Source organism: Camelus dromedarius, chromosome 2 (assembly GCF_036321535.1).
Source record: "Camelus dromedarius isolate mCamDro1 chromosome 2, mCamDro1.pat, whole genome shotgun sequence".
Taxonomy (NCBI): domain Eukaryota; kingdom Metazoa; phylum Chordata; class Mammalia; order Artiodactyla; family Camelidae; genus Camelus; species Camelus dromedarius.
In genome coordinates, this window is record NC_087437.1 from 96,301,482 (window position 1) to 96,320,403 (window position 18,922).

General features: G+C 35.3%; 1 protein-coding gene across 2 annotated transcripts in view; it reads right to left on the reverse strand.

Annotated features, from left to right (window-relative positions):
• The window catches only part of ROBO2 (roundabout guidance receptor 2), a 1,150,857-nt gene that overhangs the window by 142,438 nt on the left and 989,497 nt on the right, over positions 1-18,922 (reverse strand). For both annotated transcript variants that reach the window (XM_064496444.1, XM_064496453.1), the window contains exons 3-5: positions 16,334-16,491; positions 13,457-13,577; positions 2,452-2,590 (exon numbers count right to left, since the gene is read on the reverse strand). In XM_064496444.1, the coding sequence (XP_064352514.1) occupies positions 2,452-2,590; positions 13,457-13,577; positions 16,334-16,491 (418 nt within the window). The remainder of the gene's footprint in view (positions 1-2,451; positions 2,591-13,456; positions 13,578-16,333; positions 16,492-18,922) is intronic.

Here is an 18,922-nt window from a genome sequence, read left to right on the forward strand (position 1 = left end):
CACTGCAGTAGTATCATGCCGGTCACAGAAAAATAACGAGGGTGAATCTATGAAAGTGTCCTAAGGGAAATTAGTAGAGGAAGGATTTCTAAAAAATTCAGCCTTATCTTTAGAGGCCTTTATTTCACACATTCTAAATATGCAGCTTTAATGCTGTTGTTTGATTTATATGTATTATTTGAGCTCTGAACCAAATGGATATGGCAAGATTGGGAGAATAACTGTGGCAAATAAAGTTGTCAGGTTTATGACCTAACACCTAGAGCAATCTGGGAAGAAATCAAACTGGGCTTAAGCTGTATTTTACCTTAATTCAAAGACGCAGACCCATTAAAATGTAATGCACCTGCATAAGTTTCTATTTTTGCAACTTTCATCAATTCGGTCTTATTTAATGATTAAAAATGGCAGGATCACCAGGGATGTTATGTGAATATCATGTAACCCCTGATCATTATGTGACAAAATGGCGCTCTCTGTGGCTTTCTTCCTAAAGTCCCACAAAGCCAGTCTAATCATGAGAAAACACTAGACAAATCCAAGTTGGGGGACATTCTTGGGATACCTGGCCAGTGCTCCTTAAGACTGTTGAGGTCATAAAGACAAGGGAAAACTGAGAACCTGTCACAGGACAGAGAAGACTGGGAAAACAGGACACTAAATGCAATATCCTATAATATCCAACTAAATAAATACCCTAGACAGGATCCTGGAGAAAGGAGTCATTCACAGAAAAACCAGTGAAATTAAAATAAGGTATAAACTTTGATTATCATGTATCAGCATTTGTTCATTATAAGCAACAAATCTTTCAAAGTAATGTAAGAGGTTAACAGTAGGGGGAACCGGGTAGAGGGATATGGGAATTCTCTGTACTATCTCTGTGACTTTTCTATAAATCCAAAATTCTTCCAAAAGGAAAGATTGTTTTTATAGACAAGCTATTTAATTCCAGTAATTGAAAATTAACCTTTGTCTACATTAATTATACAACATAATTAATCTCTAAGTCTTACACCAACATTTCAAAATTATATACTAATGGGCCTCAAATCTGTGGAAAGTTATTGAGTATAAACACAAAGATGGACTCACCAACTCAGTCCCACCAACTCTGCTTGCTTTTCAACCTGCTTGCCCATTAAGAAAGTTTGAGAAGCCTCACCTTCAAAAACCTCTCCTAGTAACAACATTCCTATAAAACTAGTGGTCTGAAAAAGTGAGAAAAGAAACACAGAGTCTACTTTCTCTACTAGTTATGCTGAAAAGTTAACCCAAACAATTTTCACTTGTTTCGTTCCTATAGATTGCAATGAACCTCTCATTGTTTAAAATGTTTGGTCCATTTGAAGCCAGTGCTGTTGACGATGTGACTTTAGAAAGTATTACAGACCTAGGGGTCTGTAAAATTGAGATTCTGAAATGAATGTGTAGATTCAGGACAGTATAGAGAGCAATGCCAGTGAAAGCACAAAAAAAGCAATTTGAGTTCTGTGACAGCATGTTTCATTTCAGTCAGTTGAATGAACATTTCTTTTTTAGGAAAGGAAATTAGGGAAAAAAATAGCAGGATGTGACATTTTTTGCAGACAATGATTGCAGTAGGTGTGGTAGCTGTAGTTTCAGAAGGCAGGACTAGGAGGAAGGCAAAACAAATCTTAAAGCTAAACTTGATCGTTATATATAAAAAAAATTCCTGAATGATTTATTTGATCATAAAAGGCAAGGTCTTGGGAGAACTTAAGATTACAAAACAGTTTTACATTTATTTTTATAAAAGATAACAAGCATTTCTGAATGTACCCTAGAGAGCTGAGAGAATGGGTTTGGGGTTTGGTGATGGAAGAACAGAAAAGAGCTGGGGGAGAAGGTCTTTATGAGGAGACGGCAAGTGAGAATGTGACAGGAGGTCCGTAAGTGAAAAGTCCCATTTGCAGATAGTGATGTCAGCTGCTTGGTGCCTTATCATTATTGTGTTAAATGAGATCTCTCCTTTACTGCAGGCCCTACAGTTAGCTACACTCAGCACCTTTTTGTTAGTGATGCTCTGAGCTAAAAAGGAAGGCAGAGAGTATCCAGGGTGAGGTGAAGCATCATAGCGACAGAGCAGTGGTTGAAGGGGGCAGTCGGGGTGGGTGGGTAGCAGGAACACAATGAAAGACCTAGACGGGCCGGAAAAAGAAAGTGCCTCAGGAATCCTTGATATTGGAGGATGAAAGATGGAGTGGAGTGGTCAGGCATTTATGCGAAAATTCACTAAAAGAGGCCATCAGAAGCCTGGAGGATCTCAGTATATAGAACAGCAGATATGTGGCTTGCATATGTAAAAATACTATGTGTGAAAATAATATACCAAGGTACAAGAGACTTTGGTGGTGCAGCTGGAGCTGTCTTTTTCTTTTTGAATTATTCAACGATTATCTAACAATCTTCCACCCATGATGTTCTTACCTTCCTCTTGGCAAGTCTGCATCATCTTTTTTCCACCGCACGGTTGGCTGAGGATCTCCCTGGACCTGACAACGAAATTCTATAGCTTCTTCCTCCAGCACCACCTGGTTAATTGGCCTCCTGAGAAATGTGGGTCGTTCTTAGGGAAAAAAAAAAAAAGTAAAATTAAATGAATGTCATGGATGTTTTTGGTACATAGGTATCTAACTTTATAGCTCAACTATGTCTTGATAAGGCCTTATGAATCCAACATAATTGTACAAAATAAAATATTTTGAAACAAATAAATACCTATGGTTTATATATGAATCCATACATACTGTTGGAAAAATATTAAATTGATTCTTCTGTGAATTCCTGAGCTAAATCATGTGTATCCCATCATAAAAATTCTGAACACTGTATTCCACAAAAACAAAGAGACAAAAATGATTACTTTAATGTATTACAATGGTTCAGAGTGGGAAAACTGAAAGTTGAAACAGATGAAAAAGTCAAAAAATAAACAAATATTAATATTCCATCAAGAATACTAGAGAGAACAAAAATAGTTGTGCTTTTAACGTAAGTTGTCTAAATTTTCTCACTAAGGCATTTGATTTGATAAGGATCCAATACATTCATGAATCTTTTCACTTCATATGTGGAAAGCTGCCCACCTGATTTTTTTTCTTAAATAAAAAAAAAATGATAATCTGATGTTTTTCTTAAATAAAAAATGCTGTCATTATTGATTATTGTAAACTAATTACTGTCATAGATAATTTTCTAAGGCCACTTCGAATATCTTCTCCTAAATGTTCCAGATTTTTTTTTCACTTAACTTTTATGTTTATTTCTCTAGTATTCTGTTTCAGTGTTTCCTGTCCTTTAGTCTTTTGTTGTTAATCTGTACCTAATACTGTTAATCTGCATTCTAGTACTCCTCAAAATAAAGCCTGGAAAAAATAAATTCCTGCCCATAAGAATCTTATCATTAACGAGAGATATAAAACAAAATGCAGTTTTATATATCTGTAAACACTTCAATTCCTTGTCTAGTTCCCTATTCTTTTTATAATGATCTGATTGTGTTACAGGAAAAATTATCATTTAAATTTTTATTAGCCCATGTCTCTCAGTCATAGACAAGTCCAATTTTGCTACTTACTGATGTAAAAAGAGAAGTCAAGGAAAAGAAAAACGAAATCCATAGGGAGTTGACACAATTTATCTGGCCATATGGCCATATTTAGTCACTTAGAACTTTAATTTCAACCCACTTAAAAAATGTGAATACAGTGGCACAAAAAATTGAAACATATTTAGCAAGAAATCTTTAAGGAAAATAAATCACGTCAAATAACATATGTTGAGTATAGACTGGAAGTATATTATTTTATTGACTAAATAAAGATCCATATTTATGAAACAAATGTGTAAGTTACAAGAGCCATATCTGATTGCAATGAAGTCAACCATCATTAGTATTCAGAAGGAAGACAATGGCATCTCTCTACAGTGAACCTGACAGTAAGGATCAAAATTTTCTTTGAAACACAGATCTACATATGCTCAAGTATCTATACTCTGGGACCCTGAATCCCAAGCCATAAAACAAGGTGACTGGGACTTTATCATGGAGAGGGTTTTTTAATGCAAGATTTAGAAATAATCCATAAAAACTTGGGGAAGATAGTTTGCTCTTAAAGATTTTAGGTAGTCAGAATCAATTAGCAGCTAAGTGTGCCCTCAAGACAACAGAATAAATCTGCAAGTTGAATGGAATTATTTCGTGTTATCCTTTTAAACTCTGGACACTTTGTGCTCCAAACAACTATTTCGGTGCTTGCATAGTTGATATGGTGCTATTGTTTCTGGCAGTAAATAGACAACAGGATCAGTATATCCTTATGAGTGTTTACAATGGTAATAGTAAAAATTAATCATTACATAGAAAGGAGGACTGAATTTTTCTGTTATCACTTGGGGACGTTCATCCAATTCATCCAAAAGCTGCAATAACCCTATACTAAAAGATAGCTGAGTCACCAGTGATATCACTTACGACTGAGAAATAATCAAGAGGCCCTGCCTGCTCCCTCTGATTTTAAAGGGAGAATTGTCCTCCAACCTGGCATATGGATGAGCGAGCTAAGAGAAGTCTTTCCCGTTCAGCACATGTTAATACAGCTCCTCCCATGTCAGGCTTGGAGCCTGGTAGCTGGCAAAGAGCCAGCAGGTTAGAAAAGTGGTGAGAGATGAAGCTAGTCAGTTGGTAAGTGGTAAGGCCATCATGGGCCTTGCACTCATGTCAAGGAATGTGAGCTCTGCCCTGAAGGTGATAGAGCGCTCTTAAAGGATTTTAAGTAAGGAAGCACCATTTTTAATAAGCATACGAAAAAGATCGTGTTGGCAGGTCTGTGAAAGATGAATTAGCAGAAAATATGAAAGGTGAATTAGGTCAAATGGTTACTGTAAGAAATTATTTCAGCTCAGAACTGACACAGTGGTTCTAGGGATATGGAAAAGGGAAGAGAATGAAAAGATACCAGAATTGGGTGATACATCAGACGTGGAAGGAAAGTCTATGGAAATGTGAGGTATCTTGATTGTGGTGCTGATTTCATAGGTGTATGCATCTATCAAAATTCATCAAATTGCATAGCTGAACTATGTATAGTTTACTATACAGAAATTGTACCACAATAAAGTTGCTTAAAAAATTTAAAAAGAAAAAAAGATTAATTTCCACTGAGCAAACTGGAACAAAGTGGCAGGTAAAGTATGAATGTGGGGGTGGGCATCCTTTCATTGCAGAAACAGTAGACATGAGAAAAATGGACTCCTTATGCATTTTTAGTCAGGTTTCTGTTACTTGAAGTCAAACGCATTCTTAATTAATATAGTAAAGGAGGCTTTATATAACAAAGAGAAAAAATAAATGCCACGTCTATAAAGAAAATCTGATGGATTAAAAATTCTAAATAAAGAAGGAATCATAAAAAATCTTCTTAAGTATGATGAATATATTTTATCAGAAATCAAATGCAAAAAATTATTCTTTAAAAGTAATACACTAAGGTCATGTCTATTAAAATCAGGAGTATGATGGGCATGTCAACATTAACAATCAGCAAGAAACAGAAGGGAAGTGTGAGTACTGGAGAAGGACCAAAACAGTCATTACTTGCTGACACCCTGCAATACAAATAACACGGAACAGTAACTTTGATCATTGATGACTGCACAAAAATAAGAATAATGTAGGATCATTGCAGTAATAATGGCAATACTGGAAAACTGGGATTTTTGGATAAATTGTGGCACATTCACACATTGGGATGTTAATGCTATCTATCTAACATGGAAAATTTTCATAGCATGATGTTGATCACAAAATAAATTGCAGTAAGAGTATATACATTAGTTCCACCAAAATACAAGTGAATATTTTCAGGCAAAGTTTCGTATGCTTCCTTCAACATGCTACCAGTTGCAAAATCACAACATATGACTATGATTAATCCAAAGAGCAAACTTTACATTAGAGTTGTCACAAAACGAAGCCATCTCTTCCTCCAGGGGACAATATCAAGATCCTTGAGGGGTTTTTTGGTTATCATACATGTTCTAAGCCCCACTATTTTGTATAGAGACATGTGGAAGCATCTCATTCATATTTTCAAGAAGAAGAAAGATATGGGAACCCCTGCTGCTGTTCTGATGAACTCAGTAGGGGTGGAGAACTTCTCAATGAACTTTCTCAATTCCCTTCTGCCCTCAAGCAGAGTCTTCTTGCCTAGAAACTAGTTAACCACAGGACAGCAGATAGTACAGAATTTTTGGAAGTCTAACATTGGATCATAGTGGAAAATGCCATTTAATTGACTTAAAAAAAAAACAGATGATGCAAAGAAAAACCCAGATGAAACTCATCTGCATATATGGTGCATCAAGATGGATTTTATACCTGAGTATTCCTAAGATTGGGCCTTCTAACAAAGTAATATCAAAATTTACCAATACATTAGAGTTTGGTTACAAATTTTAAAGAATTATTTGGAGAATTTCCATAGCATGCATTGTAGCAATTATTTCTAAATTGTAATATTCATTATTTCAATGGGTTTTCTGTTAATTTATAAGCTCACCTTCTACTTTGTAATTTTAGCTGCCTACAAAAAAATAGGACGTTAAAAACTGTAGATTTGCTTAACATTTATTTAAATGGAAAGACATTTTTTGTAAGAACTATTTTCAGTTTCCTTAACTAGACTTTATTTCCAGAAAACCTGAGAATCAGAAACATGAACATTAAAGACTGAAGAAGTTATAACAGCAGTATTTTTAAATGTTTGCCTTTTAGTGGCTACTGCTAAAAGCCAAACACAAAGCCACACCCCTTTCAGACACAAATTACAAAAATTACAAGGAATTATCTTCGGGTTTATTGGTTTACGTCAAAATCATTTGCAAAGAAATGCAGTCAGAAGGATTAGAAAGTAAGGCGAAACATCCAGTAGGTGGAGAGGTGACCGCATTCAATACCCAGTAATGCTCCATGGAGTTTGTACGATTAAAATAAATGTACATAAAACATTGTGAACTACTACCTAACAAGCAAACCTAATTTTAAGGCATGTGAAAATAAGGTCACTGAGTTTTCCATGTTATCACCTTATGTCTGATCACATATTGAAAAACAGAGGGAGAAATCTCAAGGGCTGTTTGCTGACTGTTTATCAACTAGACTAGAGTCCCTCTGAATGCCCTGATCCCTACTTATATAGCCAAGGAGTGATCAAAGGCAATGCCTTTGCCAATGCAATTAACATTTTTTTTTTTTTTAACGTGAGATTAACTAGACTTGAATCACCTGCATCACTTGCTTACAACGTTAATCTCTCTTGAGACAGCACTGTTGTTTGGCAGCCTGGTACTATGTAAGTACAGCTCTCAAGTAGTCAGGTCAATTTAGTTCCAAATTGGCATTATGGAAAACCCAACTTTGTATGCAACTGTAATAAAATCAAATGCCAGGTCTCATTGTAGTTACGTCAAAACACTCAGAAAGCGAAATATTCAATTTAACCCCAAAACCATAAATCTGAAATGTGGTCCCAAATATCTCTTAAGTTTCTTACTTTCATGCTACAATGAAGGAAATTAAGTACCCAGGGAACAAATTTCTCTTTTCAACTGTATTCAGTCATTGAATATGGCTATAAAATTGTCAATGGCTGCGCCGTGACAGCTATTACTAGGACAACCTCAACAATTTAAAAATAAACTCTGCTTGACATTATAAAAGTAGCATTATGGCAATAATTACATAGGTAGAGTCCTGTAAGTCCTCTAAGACCGAAGCTATGCAGTAAAAGCACATGAGATCTAACCACTGCTTGTAAACCTTATCTGAGCGTTAGCTGACCCAGAAGGATCTGCTGCACTGTGGTGTCTATTAAACTGGGAAGTCAGATGGCTAGCCCTAGTAGGTCTCCTTTTATTTAACTGGGTATGTATGAAGGGCAGGGGTTATGATAGCCATTGAATGTGAATTACTGTGCCCTTCCGAAACAGACTGGGTGATAATGATCAGTCTGTCTCAATGTGATTAAATAAGTCCTGGCTGCATTAATTTCTTTTCTCGCCAAGGATTTTCTTTGTCTGAGAGAAATCATCCTGTGAAGCGAAACCAAACATAGGTAAATGTTCTCAGAGGGGGAAAAATGCCTTTCTCACCATGTTTTAGAGGCAAAGTTTCATGTTACTGCTGATATGAGAGTTGTGCTGAGAGTGGGGCACCTGTCTATTCATCTCTCTACTCTACTTAATCACTCAAAGCTTGGCACATAGTAGGTGTTCAAGAGATGTTTGTGAAATAAATGCAGTAGCAAGAAATATTTTGCTGTTTTAAAGTTTGCAAGGTAATGCTATTTAAAAGAACTGTATTGCTCTTAACAATCATCTTGATTTTAATAACACCTTATGTTTTGAATTCTTAAACGAAGACCACAAGTTATCAGTAAATCAATAACTTATATTCCTAAGGTTCAGTTCTGAGATATCTTCCCTTGCAGCTTTGTCTCAGAGTATCTCAGCTACACTCTGGCCATCAACAATTACCTCTCATTCAATAACTGAAAATTAACCTCACCAGCACCAACCTCTGTCCCCATTCCCAACAAAGTGGTTAGTGCCCAATCTGATTATCCTACTGTGAAAGCCATCAGCTGACACCGTTTCCAATAGTCTTTTTAGTGAACAGCAATTAAATATGAATGAACAACAGATTGCTTGCCATTTGAAGAAAGTCTCCAGTGTAAAAGACAGAACAATGCATGGAGGAGGGCAGGGAGAGGAACTTAGAAAAAATAAAAGCAGGTATACATCATGAGAAGATTTTATTTAAACAGAAGATTTTATTTAAACAGAATTTATTTATTTAAATAAATTTATTTATTTATTTTATTATTAAAATCCTAAGATACAAGAGAAGTTAAAATATCCGTGAAATAAGAACAAGATGCTATAAATAAGGAATAATTCAAGAAAAGAAAGACCTAGGAGATTTAACATCTAATTAGTGAATTTTTGCTTGACAGAGAAATGAAATAGAAAAAAAAAAGAGAGTATATTTCACTGAATTGTTTCAATAGAGCATTTTTAGATTGAGATTGCTCACCGAATGTCCAGCGAGTAAACGAAAAAAGTACCAAACCGAGGCATACTGTTAAAACATTTCAGAACACTGGGATAAAGAGAAAGTACTAAGTAAAGTTTGGAAAGAGAAAAAATAAAAAAATGATCACATAGGGATCAAAAGTACAGTACACTTCTCAAGAGTAACAGTGGAAGCAAAATGATATTGGAGTGGCAACTTTAATATTTAATATTCTGAGCAAAAATACTTGTTTTAAACTTGAATTCTATAACCAGCCAAAGTGTTCGTTAAGCTTTGGATAAAATAAAGACAGTTTGGTCTGGAATGTACTCTACGCTCCAGTCAAGCAGAAAGCAGGAGAGAAAACACTGTTCTGAATATAGGAGTTAAACCAAGAAAAAAACCAAATACAGGATACAGAAGACAGGGAATCCAGCAACAGAGGAAAGGGAAGATGGATATCAGAATGAAGTTTCTGGGGTAGACCTAACTAGCATCCAGCCTGTCAAATTGGGCAGAAGATCTGAGGCCTGCAGGAAGGCTGTAGCCAGGGTGGACTTAACAGCTAAACAGAATTTAGAGAATTTTAAACCTTCTGTTGAGGATTTCAAGAATTCATCACAAGTATAGATAGATATTAGTTAAAGGGAAAAATAAGCTTATTATTAACTTAAAGAAGACTAAATATAATACCAGAAAAAATGTCATTGTAATAGCATAACACTTAGTTCATAGTCAATATTTACATGGTTATAATAATTTAAATTCTAAATATTAATATAACCAATGTTTCTGAAGTCAATATACTGAAAGGACAAAAAGAAAGTGGAGGTGAGAAGGTGGGGAAGGGAGTATAAGTGGGTCAAATCATCATCTTCCAAAATAAGAAGTCAAAATAATGTATAAGATTGCAGAATCAGCACATAGAAATATGGAAATAAATTCCTAAAAAGATAAAACAGGCTTACAGGAATGTTCAAAGAAGAGAATGTGTATGTGTGTATGTGTGTGTGTGTGTGTGTGTGTGCTGGGAGGAGGGGAGGCAGAAAGATACTTCTGTATTTCATTGTAAGTTTTGTAATTCTTCCAATGTCTATTAGGAATGTAACATAGAAAATCTTTTTTTATGTATTATTTTGATAAACAATTAAAAATCATTTGGAAAAAATTGTTATTTTTGGTTGTTTTTTAATGACAGTTAAATTTTGGATAACAGATATCCCAAACCTACCCATAATTAGAAATGTAATTATGTAAGTCAACTCTAGTTTCTGTCTTCAGGATCTTTAGAATTTAATTGATATTTGTAAATTGCTAGGAAGTATTCTTTATGAAGACATCTAGACTGTGCCACAGATTTTAGTGTCTATTTACACCATGATGCGTACTTCTAATTTTTAGATTTGGTACTGCCACTTAACTAGGATGCTATTTTATAGCCAACAAATATTAAAGAAGAACAGAATAAATGATTCATAGAGAATGGCACTGTAACATTTTGAAAATTAAGTTACACTAATTATGTCTTTGTCTAAAGGGCCGATTTTAAAAGCATAAGTTGCAATTTTCAACCTAAAAAAATACCTTCTAAGTCAAAGCCCACTTAATAAAGAATCAAAACTTACAGATGGCTATTGCACTGACAAAGACCCTTTATCCCTTTCATTGGTGTCTTTGCCATTTATAATGGAGTTGTATTTTTGAATAATTAAATATCATCAGTTTTTTTCTCTGTATTACATAAATTAAAGACTGAGCTGCAAAGGACACTTATAAACTACCTGTAGCTGGAAGAGTATAGAGTGGTTCTAGTAGCCAGAATTTTTAAGGCAGAATTGCTGCTACATGAAAACATAATTGAGAAGGAAGAGGGATAAAATGTAACCAGTTTTTCTTTTATGAACCTTAGATCAGAAATGATAGTATCAAAGAAAGAAAGAAAGAAAGAAAGAAAGAAAGAAAGAAAGAAAGAAAGAAAGAAAGAAAGAAAGAAAGAAAGAAAGGAAGAAAGAAAGGAAGAAAGAGAAAGAAAGAAAGAGAAAAAGAAAGAAAGGAAAGTAACAGCGATGAAACACAAACAGGTTTGCTAGAAAACATTTTCTGGATGCAAGATCATCAAAATGAAATAAAGAAGGACTCATTAAACATAGCACACTATTTTATATTCTCTAAGAATTAGGGAATCAAGATGCAGGAGGGTTCTCTCTCAAGTAATACTTTGTCACAACCATGATTTAGACCATCACTACTATTTTCATGTTCCATTTCTGAATTTGGATGTTATTTTCTTATCAATAATGGAATTTTAGTTTTTCCCTCAACTTAATATTATACTTATAACCCCTTAGGTCAGTTCTGATTAGTTTACACCATGAGATAAATGTTTCTCAGCTTCCTAAATCAATTGTTCCAGAGGAACTGCCTCTAGACAAATTCAATCTCTTTGGTTTATAGCTACTTTCAAAATAATTTAGAAGTCCCCCCTGTAACTCCTGACATGTTTAGGGATCTCCTGTAGTTCTCATCATGTCTTTAGGGAAAACAGGGTAAATATTTCATAACACAGTCACATTTTGGTAAGTCTAATTGCTTGGGTAATGACACTAAACCTTTCAATTTCCTTCTGAAGGCAATATATACTGCTGTAATGCAACATTTTTCTGTTCCAAAGCTTGTGGTAGCTACAGAAAAAGAGAGATGAGTGTTTCTTTAAATAGAAGAGCTGTACTTGTGGGTTTTCAATGCTAATGTTCAGTGACCACTAATTTCATATCTTAGCAGGCAAAACTGTATTTTATTCATTACGGTGTAAAGCACATTTTCGGACCTTTATAGATGACTGCATGAAGTTTAAGGGCAAACTGATACTTGTCTAAGCTCCACAGGAGAGAAATTTGCATGCGTACTTTGAACAGTTTTATTTCTACTGTTCAATTCCTTTAATGAATTATGGGGTTTCTCCTGGTTTTGTTATTTGGGATTTCAAGCTGCTTAGTATCCACAGGAGTATTACCAGAGATTACTCAGTACTCAGAGCCCTCTGGTACATATTCATAAAGCACACCTTAACACTCTAAATGTGATGGAAATCATAACATGGCTCTTTTTTGCATCGTGGCACTCCCATTACACCATGGGTGGCACATCTCAAAAGGCAAAAGAGGTTCTTTGGGATGTATGCTGGATTCTGATTCTGTCCTCGGGTATGTTCTGGAGTAATGACCAGAAATAGGACCTTAACATATCATGCATAGATCCAGAAGATTGTTTTACTGGCACAAAAAAAAGGAATTTAAAATTCACAATTATCTTTTGTATTTAAGAAAAATCATGCAATATCTGCAATAGTGATTCTTTTATTCAAATATAGATAGATAGATAAACATCTGTAATAAATGTGTGTATAAGTACTTATGTATATGTCTGTGTACATGCATTTGTGTGCGTGTATAATAAATGTCTCCACATGAGACTTGAATGGGACTTTAGTGTCTTCTAAAGGAATGTTTAATTTTCTGGTATCTTTGGAATCCCTGTTTTCCTCAGTTTTCTGTCACTGTATTTCTTTTTTAGTTTTCCACAGCTGCCCTGTAGTATTGTCCTTACTTTTGCTTTCTCGACCATCTTTATCATGTCCAATCTTCTCCTTCCTAATGCCTTCGCCACTATGTCTGTAATACAGATCTAATCAGGTTTCAACCAATTAACTGAATTACTCCCAAGAGTCCCTTGGTTCTTATAGTTGAAGAAATCGTACTTGTGGGTTTTCGATGCTAATTATTGAATTAATATGATATTCATATCATATCATGAATACCATAGCAAAACAGTTTACTATATTTTTTTTCTAATTTTGATTGTGTGTGCATATAGCTGGCAAGCTTGTCTTTTTGTCATGAACTAAAACTGCAAATAGCTCCACTGAAATTTCCTAAAGCAGAAAACAAGTGCAATGTCTTTACACTGCACTCTCTAATTTTTAAAAACCTTACCCTGGGTCATATACATAATAAATACTTGATAAATGTATCACAATGGAATGAATGATAAACTTTAGGTGGATATAATCTCTCAAATAGATTTGGAGAAAGAGCAAGTTTTTACATTTTGATGAAAGGCAAAATCCTATAAATACATATGAATAAAGCAGGTAAATTAATGTTTCAAAAGTTTTGTTTTTCTTCATAGCAAAGATTTCATATGAAAGACAAAACCAGAAAACAAGACAATTCTAGTCTATCAATGCTCAGCACAAGTCATAAGTTAACTGTTCCTATACAGCCTGGTGTAATAAAAAAGTTTAAAAGCAAAGGAAAAGTAGATATAAATAGCAATTTATAATTTAAAAGAGAGTTTTACCAAAGACAGTCAGCTCTGCTGGATCGCTGTCTCTTTCTCCCACCATATTGGTGCCAACACAGGTGTACATCCCTGCATCACTTTTCCTGGTGTTGGAGATCATCAGTTTTCCACCACGGATCTGTTAAAATTGAAAAAGGAAAGAAAAAGAAAGAAAAGAAAAGAAAATGAAAGGAAAAGAAACAAACAAAGAAAGAAAGGTCACTAATAAATAATTTTGAGTATTTAAGCATATTTTCTCCCTAAGGGAAATAGCTCAGTGTCTAAGACACAAAACTCTCCCACTGCTTTGGTATCTGCATGTGTCCTATCTTCTCTTAAATCCTGTCCTTTCTGCTCTTAAATCCCCCCTTGGTATAAGCCTCCGTGCTCCCTTTCTAGGTAATGCTTCTTTAAGGTCGTCTTCCTATTTCTCGCCTGGTCCTATCAGTCTTGTGACTGTCCCCGTCAAACCCCAGGGGTTAGTCTTCACTCTGATTCTGTTGAATGAGCTCCCATTGACATTTGTCACCAGAAAAGAGTTATTATCTGCTTTGGATAATATAATGAAATCCAACTGATCCAGAAGAATTCAGCAAGTATTTGTGGAGTACCTTTGGGGCTGGACAATGTTCTAGGCCCTTGAGTTTCAATAGTAAACCAAATAATAAAAATGTCTGCCTTTGTGGAGTTTACATTTCAGTTGTTAGTATTAAAATTATCTTTGTCTCATCCTAATTGCATTTATGAGATAATTTTTGAAGAGGAGGTTGGGTTTGATAAAAACAAAGTTCTTAAAATGATGACTATGAGTTGGTACAAATCGTTGGCTTCTAATAGGTGCTCCATTAATGTTTCTTAAATGAGAAGCATTTATTGATTGAATAAACAAATATGATAATGTTAAAATATCTGTTTGTTGAAGAGGACATTAAAGCAGAATTACGTTTTCAGTAAGTGTATCATCAACTTACAGCTTCTTTTCTGATTTTGAGGGCTTTTTTGGTATTTATCTAGTTCAACAATCTTAACTTTATAACGATTGAGTGTTCTTAAAGAGATATGAGGTAAGAACATGCTGGTTTCCTCCATTAATTTTTAATTTCAAAGGCAGACAGAACTTAAGCAGGTATGTTTTCATCAGACATATTTCAGGCTCTAAAACTTGTCATGTCATACAAAGGGATTTGCAACTTTTTTTTTTTAACATAGGAAGAAAATACCGTCAACCTGTTCTCAACTATATGCAGTGGAGCATAATGAATGTTAGGCTATAAACCACAGAGGCCATTTTTCCTCCCCTGAAGATGAATGTGACAATATGACTTGATTTGACCAATGGAAATAAAGCAATGCTTCACCAGAAGAAAAGTGGTCACACACTGGGACTTGCTTTCTCTTGCTACAGTTGGAACCCTGAGACCACCATGGGAACCAGCCTGAGCTAGCCTGCTTGAAAATGAGGGGCCATGAGGTGAAAAACCAAGATGCCTGGCTGAGAGGCAGTCAATGGTCAGACATGTGAGTTAGGTTATCCTGGATTATTCAGCTGCCAGCACACCTTTAACAAGCCACGAAACCATGAGAAAACCTAGCAAAGATCAGCCAGGTTGTCCCAGAGCAAAGAACTGTCAGCTTCCCTACAGAATCATAGTGTAAATATAATGGTTATTAGAAGCCACTGTATTTTGGCATGGTTTGTTAAAAAGCAAAAGCTAAATCACACAATCATGAATCAGAAACCCTTGAACATTGATTTGACTCCATTACCGAGAGCACATTTTCATAAGTTTGGTATCCAAGCACAGACAATTGGGAGCCAAATTCTCCTTCCGTATAGGTCCTCGCAGTGTCAACAGTCCAAGCCAGAATCACATGGACACACACTGTGATGTATGCGATACTCTTGCCTGGCCTCTCTGGCTCTGTGCTATGATGTAATCACAATGCATGTGTAAGAAAAAACCCTCAAACTTAAGACAATTTAAAAGATAAGAGCCACTCAGACAATATGGACTTTGTGATAGAAATGACATATTTGTTCACTTAAATGTCATGACTTTAAATAAAATATATTCATTCTCAATTATTGTATTGAATATAAAAATTATACTAAAAACAATGTCAGAAGGCTGAGGCATTATCTACTATTTCAGTGGACTGTTTTCACTTACAAACTTCACATACATGTTGAGTGGATCTTCTGAAAAAAATAAAATTATTGTATGCCATTCCCCTTAACCTTTTTACCCTTTCCTGGGTGTTTTATTTTGAATATTAATCAACTGATTAACTTGATCAAGAATTTCCTTTGAAAACAGACTATTTTTCTATAAGAGCTAAATTGCAGAACCAGGTAGTCATTTTTCCACTGATTTTAATATCTCTTCAACTTTTAACAAATTCAATGTGTAATATTTTAGATATAAATATTATTACATTGGAAAAATTGGAAAAGAGCTTGAAATACTTATCACTTCAAATTATTTCCTCTTTTAATTTTGAAAGTAGTGCAAAAAGAAACGTTCTAGTTTATATGGTTTATAACCATCATTTATTTACAGTCATGTACTGCGTGATCAAAAGATACGTTTGGAGATCTTGAAACGAGGTTCAACGTCAATATTCCACTGCATAAGATATATCTACATATTCAGGTTGATGCAATTATTAATACATCATGGACACTTGATTTATATAATTTTTGTCTCTTTGAAGCCTCATTTAGAAGTTTTTGGTTTTGGTTACCCTTTTTCAGTCCTTTCAATACAGTGTAAATGGTAATTAGCACTCAAATACAGTTCTACAACTTTATTAACAATAAAGAAAAGAATAAAATACATCCAAGTTAAGACTGGATATTCAATCTTTCTAGGTGTTCATTTTAATTTAACTCACACTTATTCTTTCTTCCTTGTCGTCAATTCGAATTTTGTCTTTCTTCCAGTAGATGGTGGGCTCTGGGTGTCCCCGGGGAGGCTGGCACTCCAGGATTGCAGGCTCTCCGGCTGCCACTACAACATCTGTGGGATTTTGCCGGAAGTCATCTCGTAACACTGAAGAAAAACAATTGGAGTAAAAGAAAACTCAGTGACAGTAACCTTAGCTTTCTCTTGCAAAGGGTGACTTCGAAATCTTACTTTATTCTAATAATATTTGCCAGGATATTTGCCGAGAACAAAGCCTGGCCCACTTTAGAATATTTTAGAGCCAACCTAACTGCTCATCAACAGGAGAATGGCTGACTATATGATCATGAATCTTTGCTATAAAATCTGATTAAAAAATGAGGTAAGTCAAAGGACAATAGGATAGGAAACATTCATGATATAGCTTTCAGATTTAATACAAATTCACAGTACCAAACAATTTATGTAGTATGATCCTGTTTTCTATTAAAAATACACATATACATACATGTATATAAATACATTAAAATAAATTGCCACCTTATACTTAAAGCTCTGAAACAAGTCACGTGCATGTGGTCTGGGAGCATGTATGCATGTCCGTCTGGGAGGGGAAGCAGGGTGAGAACTCTTTGAGAAAACCCTCTCTCATGACATGAATATGGACAAGATCCACACTGTTTTCATTACTCTTCAGAAGATAGACTCATTGTTCACCCTTGCAACGCACTAGCACCCACATACACAGGGCTACATTTCCATTCTGTCTGCATCTCCACCTGCCAAGCGACATCTGGGCAGCGTGACATTCGAAGCAGAGATATCCCTTATAGCACTTTTGCCAGTCTGAATTTCCCCTCCTTTCATTAGGAGAACAGCAGGTTGGACCTCCGTTGTAACCTCTGAAAATCTGGCATGCCTGGATCTCCAAATGTCACCTATCTATCTGTGTACTTCCCCTGGCAAGATGGAAAGCCTGGAGAAATGACTCGGTCCTCTCAGATTGCAGAATGCTGGCTTATTTAGTAAATAAGGACTATGTCTATTTTAGGGTAAACATTTGAAAAAGCAGTTGAGAAAACAGGTAAAGGAGATTAAGGTGTACAAACTACCAGTTACAAAATAAATAAGTTACAAGGATGTGATGTACAACACAAGGAATATAGTCAACATTTTATAACAACTTTGTATGGTGTGTAGTTTATAAAAATACTTGAATCACTATGTTGTATACCTGAAACTAATACAATATTGTAAGTCAACAATAATTCAATTTAAAAAAGTAGTTGAAACCAGTTAATATACCATAAACCATAAACCATAACTGCCTTTGCTTTTTGTTAATGCCTTGACTTTTCCTATTCTTTGATATTCTAACACTGACAAGTTTTTTTCCCCCCAAGTGTATCTTGGGGTTAAACAAACAATTATGCACGCACAAATAGTGTGCATATATGTCTCTCTCTCTATGTGTGTGTGTACATATATACACATTCACACACATATACATTTTATATATATAATTTGGTCAAGCTATTTGAAATCAAAACTGGGCAGCTGGGCTAGCCTGTTATGTAAATCATCTGCTGCAAATGTGGATTAGGTCAAACCAACTGCCTTTGATGTCCTGTAATGAGACCCACTTCAGCACTCTGCTTCTTTGTTGGGCCAAGTCTCTAGGTTAATTGTCATTCTCCAAATAAATAAAAGTTCTCTGTCCTGAAAATAGGTCCAGAGAGACAACTGAGTGACTTTTAGGCTTTTCTTTTCTTGTCTCTTGAAACAACATGGTTTTCCATCTTAATGAACTTATGGCCTTTTATGAGATTAGAGAACCTCGTCTCCTATTGAAGGAGCCATAAGAAAGAATTCCGCACAAATTGCTCACTCTCAGTTTATATGCTGATTAATGTACCGCTTTCGCTGCTGAGGAAATGTGTTCCATTTTAGCACAGTGAACTGCACATTTTTTGGTTCTTTTGTCTAACTGGCAAGAAAGGTGTGATTTACATGCATAAAGATTTGCTTCTGAATGGGCTGAGAGAGTGTGTATTTAAATGTGATGTTAAAACAGGAGGGTAAGAAGGAGTTAACACTGTGGTTCCCTACTGCAGGTAAATCCTCAAGGGAGAGCAAGCTGGTGACTCATTTATATTCTAAATACAGAACAGCTGCCTATTTATGCAATGTTAAGACGTGCAAAAATATGGTAACAGGGTGGTGAGTACCCCTACAATATCCGGTACTGGCAACAAATGGTGTTTTGGCAGGCCCTCAATCTGTTCCAAAATGACACATCTGGCCAGTTGGAGGACCTTCTCCAGAACTGGTCCCCTAACAAATCACATGCCAAAAAGCCTCTGCTCAAATGGTACTTAAGACCACTGTAAATCATTCAGAAACACACTATTACATCAATTTGCAACAAGCCAGATTAAGAGGGGGAAAAAAATGGTCCTTTGACATGGGGGACAAAAAAAGGAGAAAATATCATAACAAACTAAGGATTGCTGCTCTTAAACAATATAACATGTGTTTATGGCAGTCACAAAAAAAAAGAAAATGACTCCCATTTGCA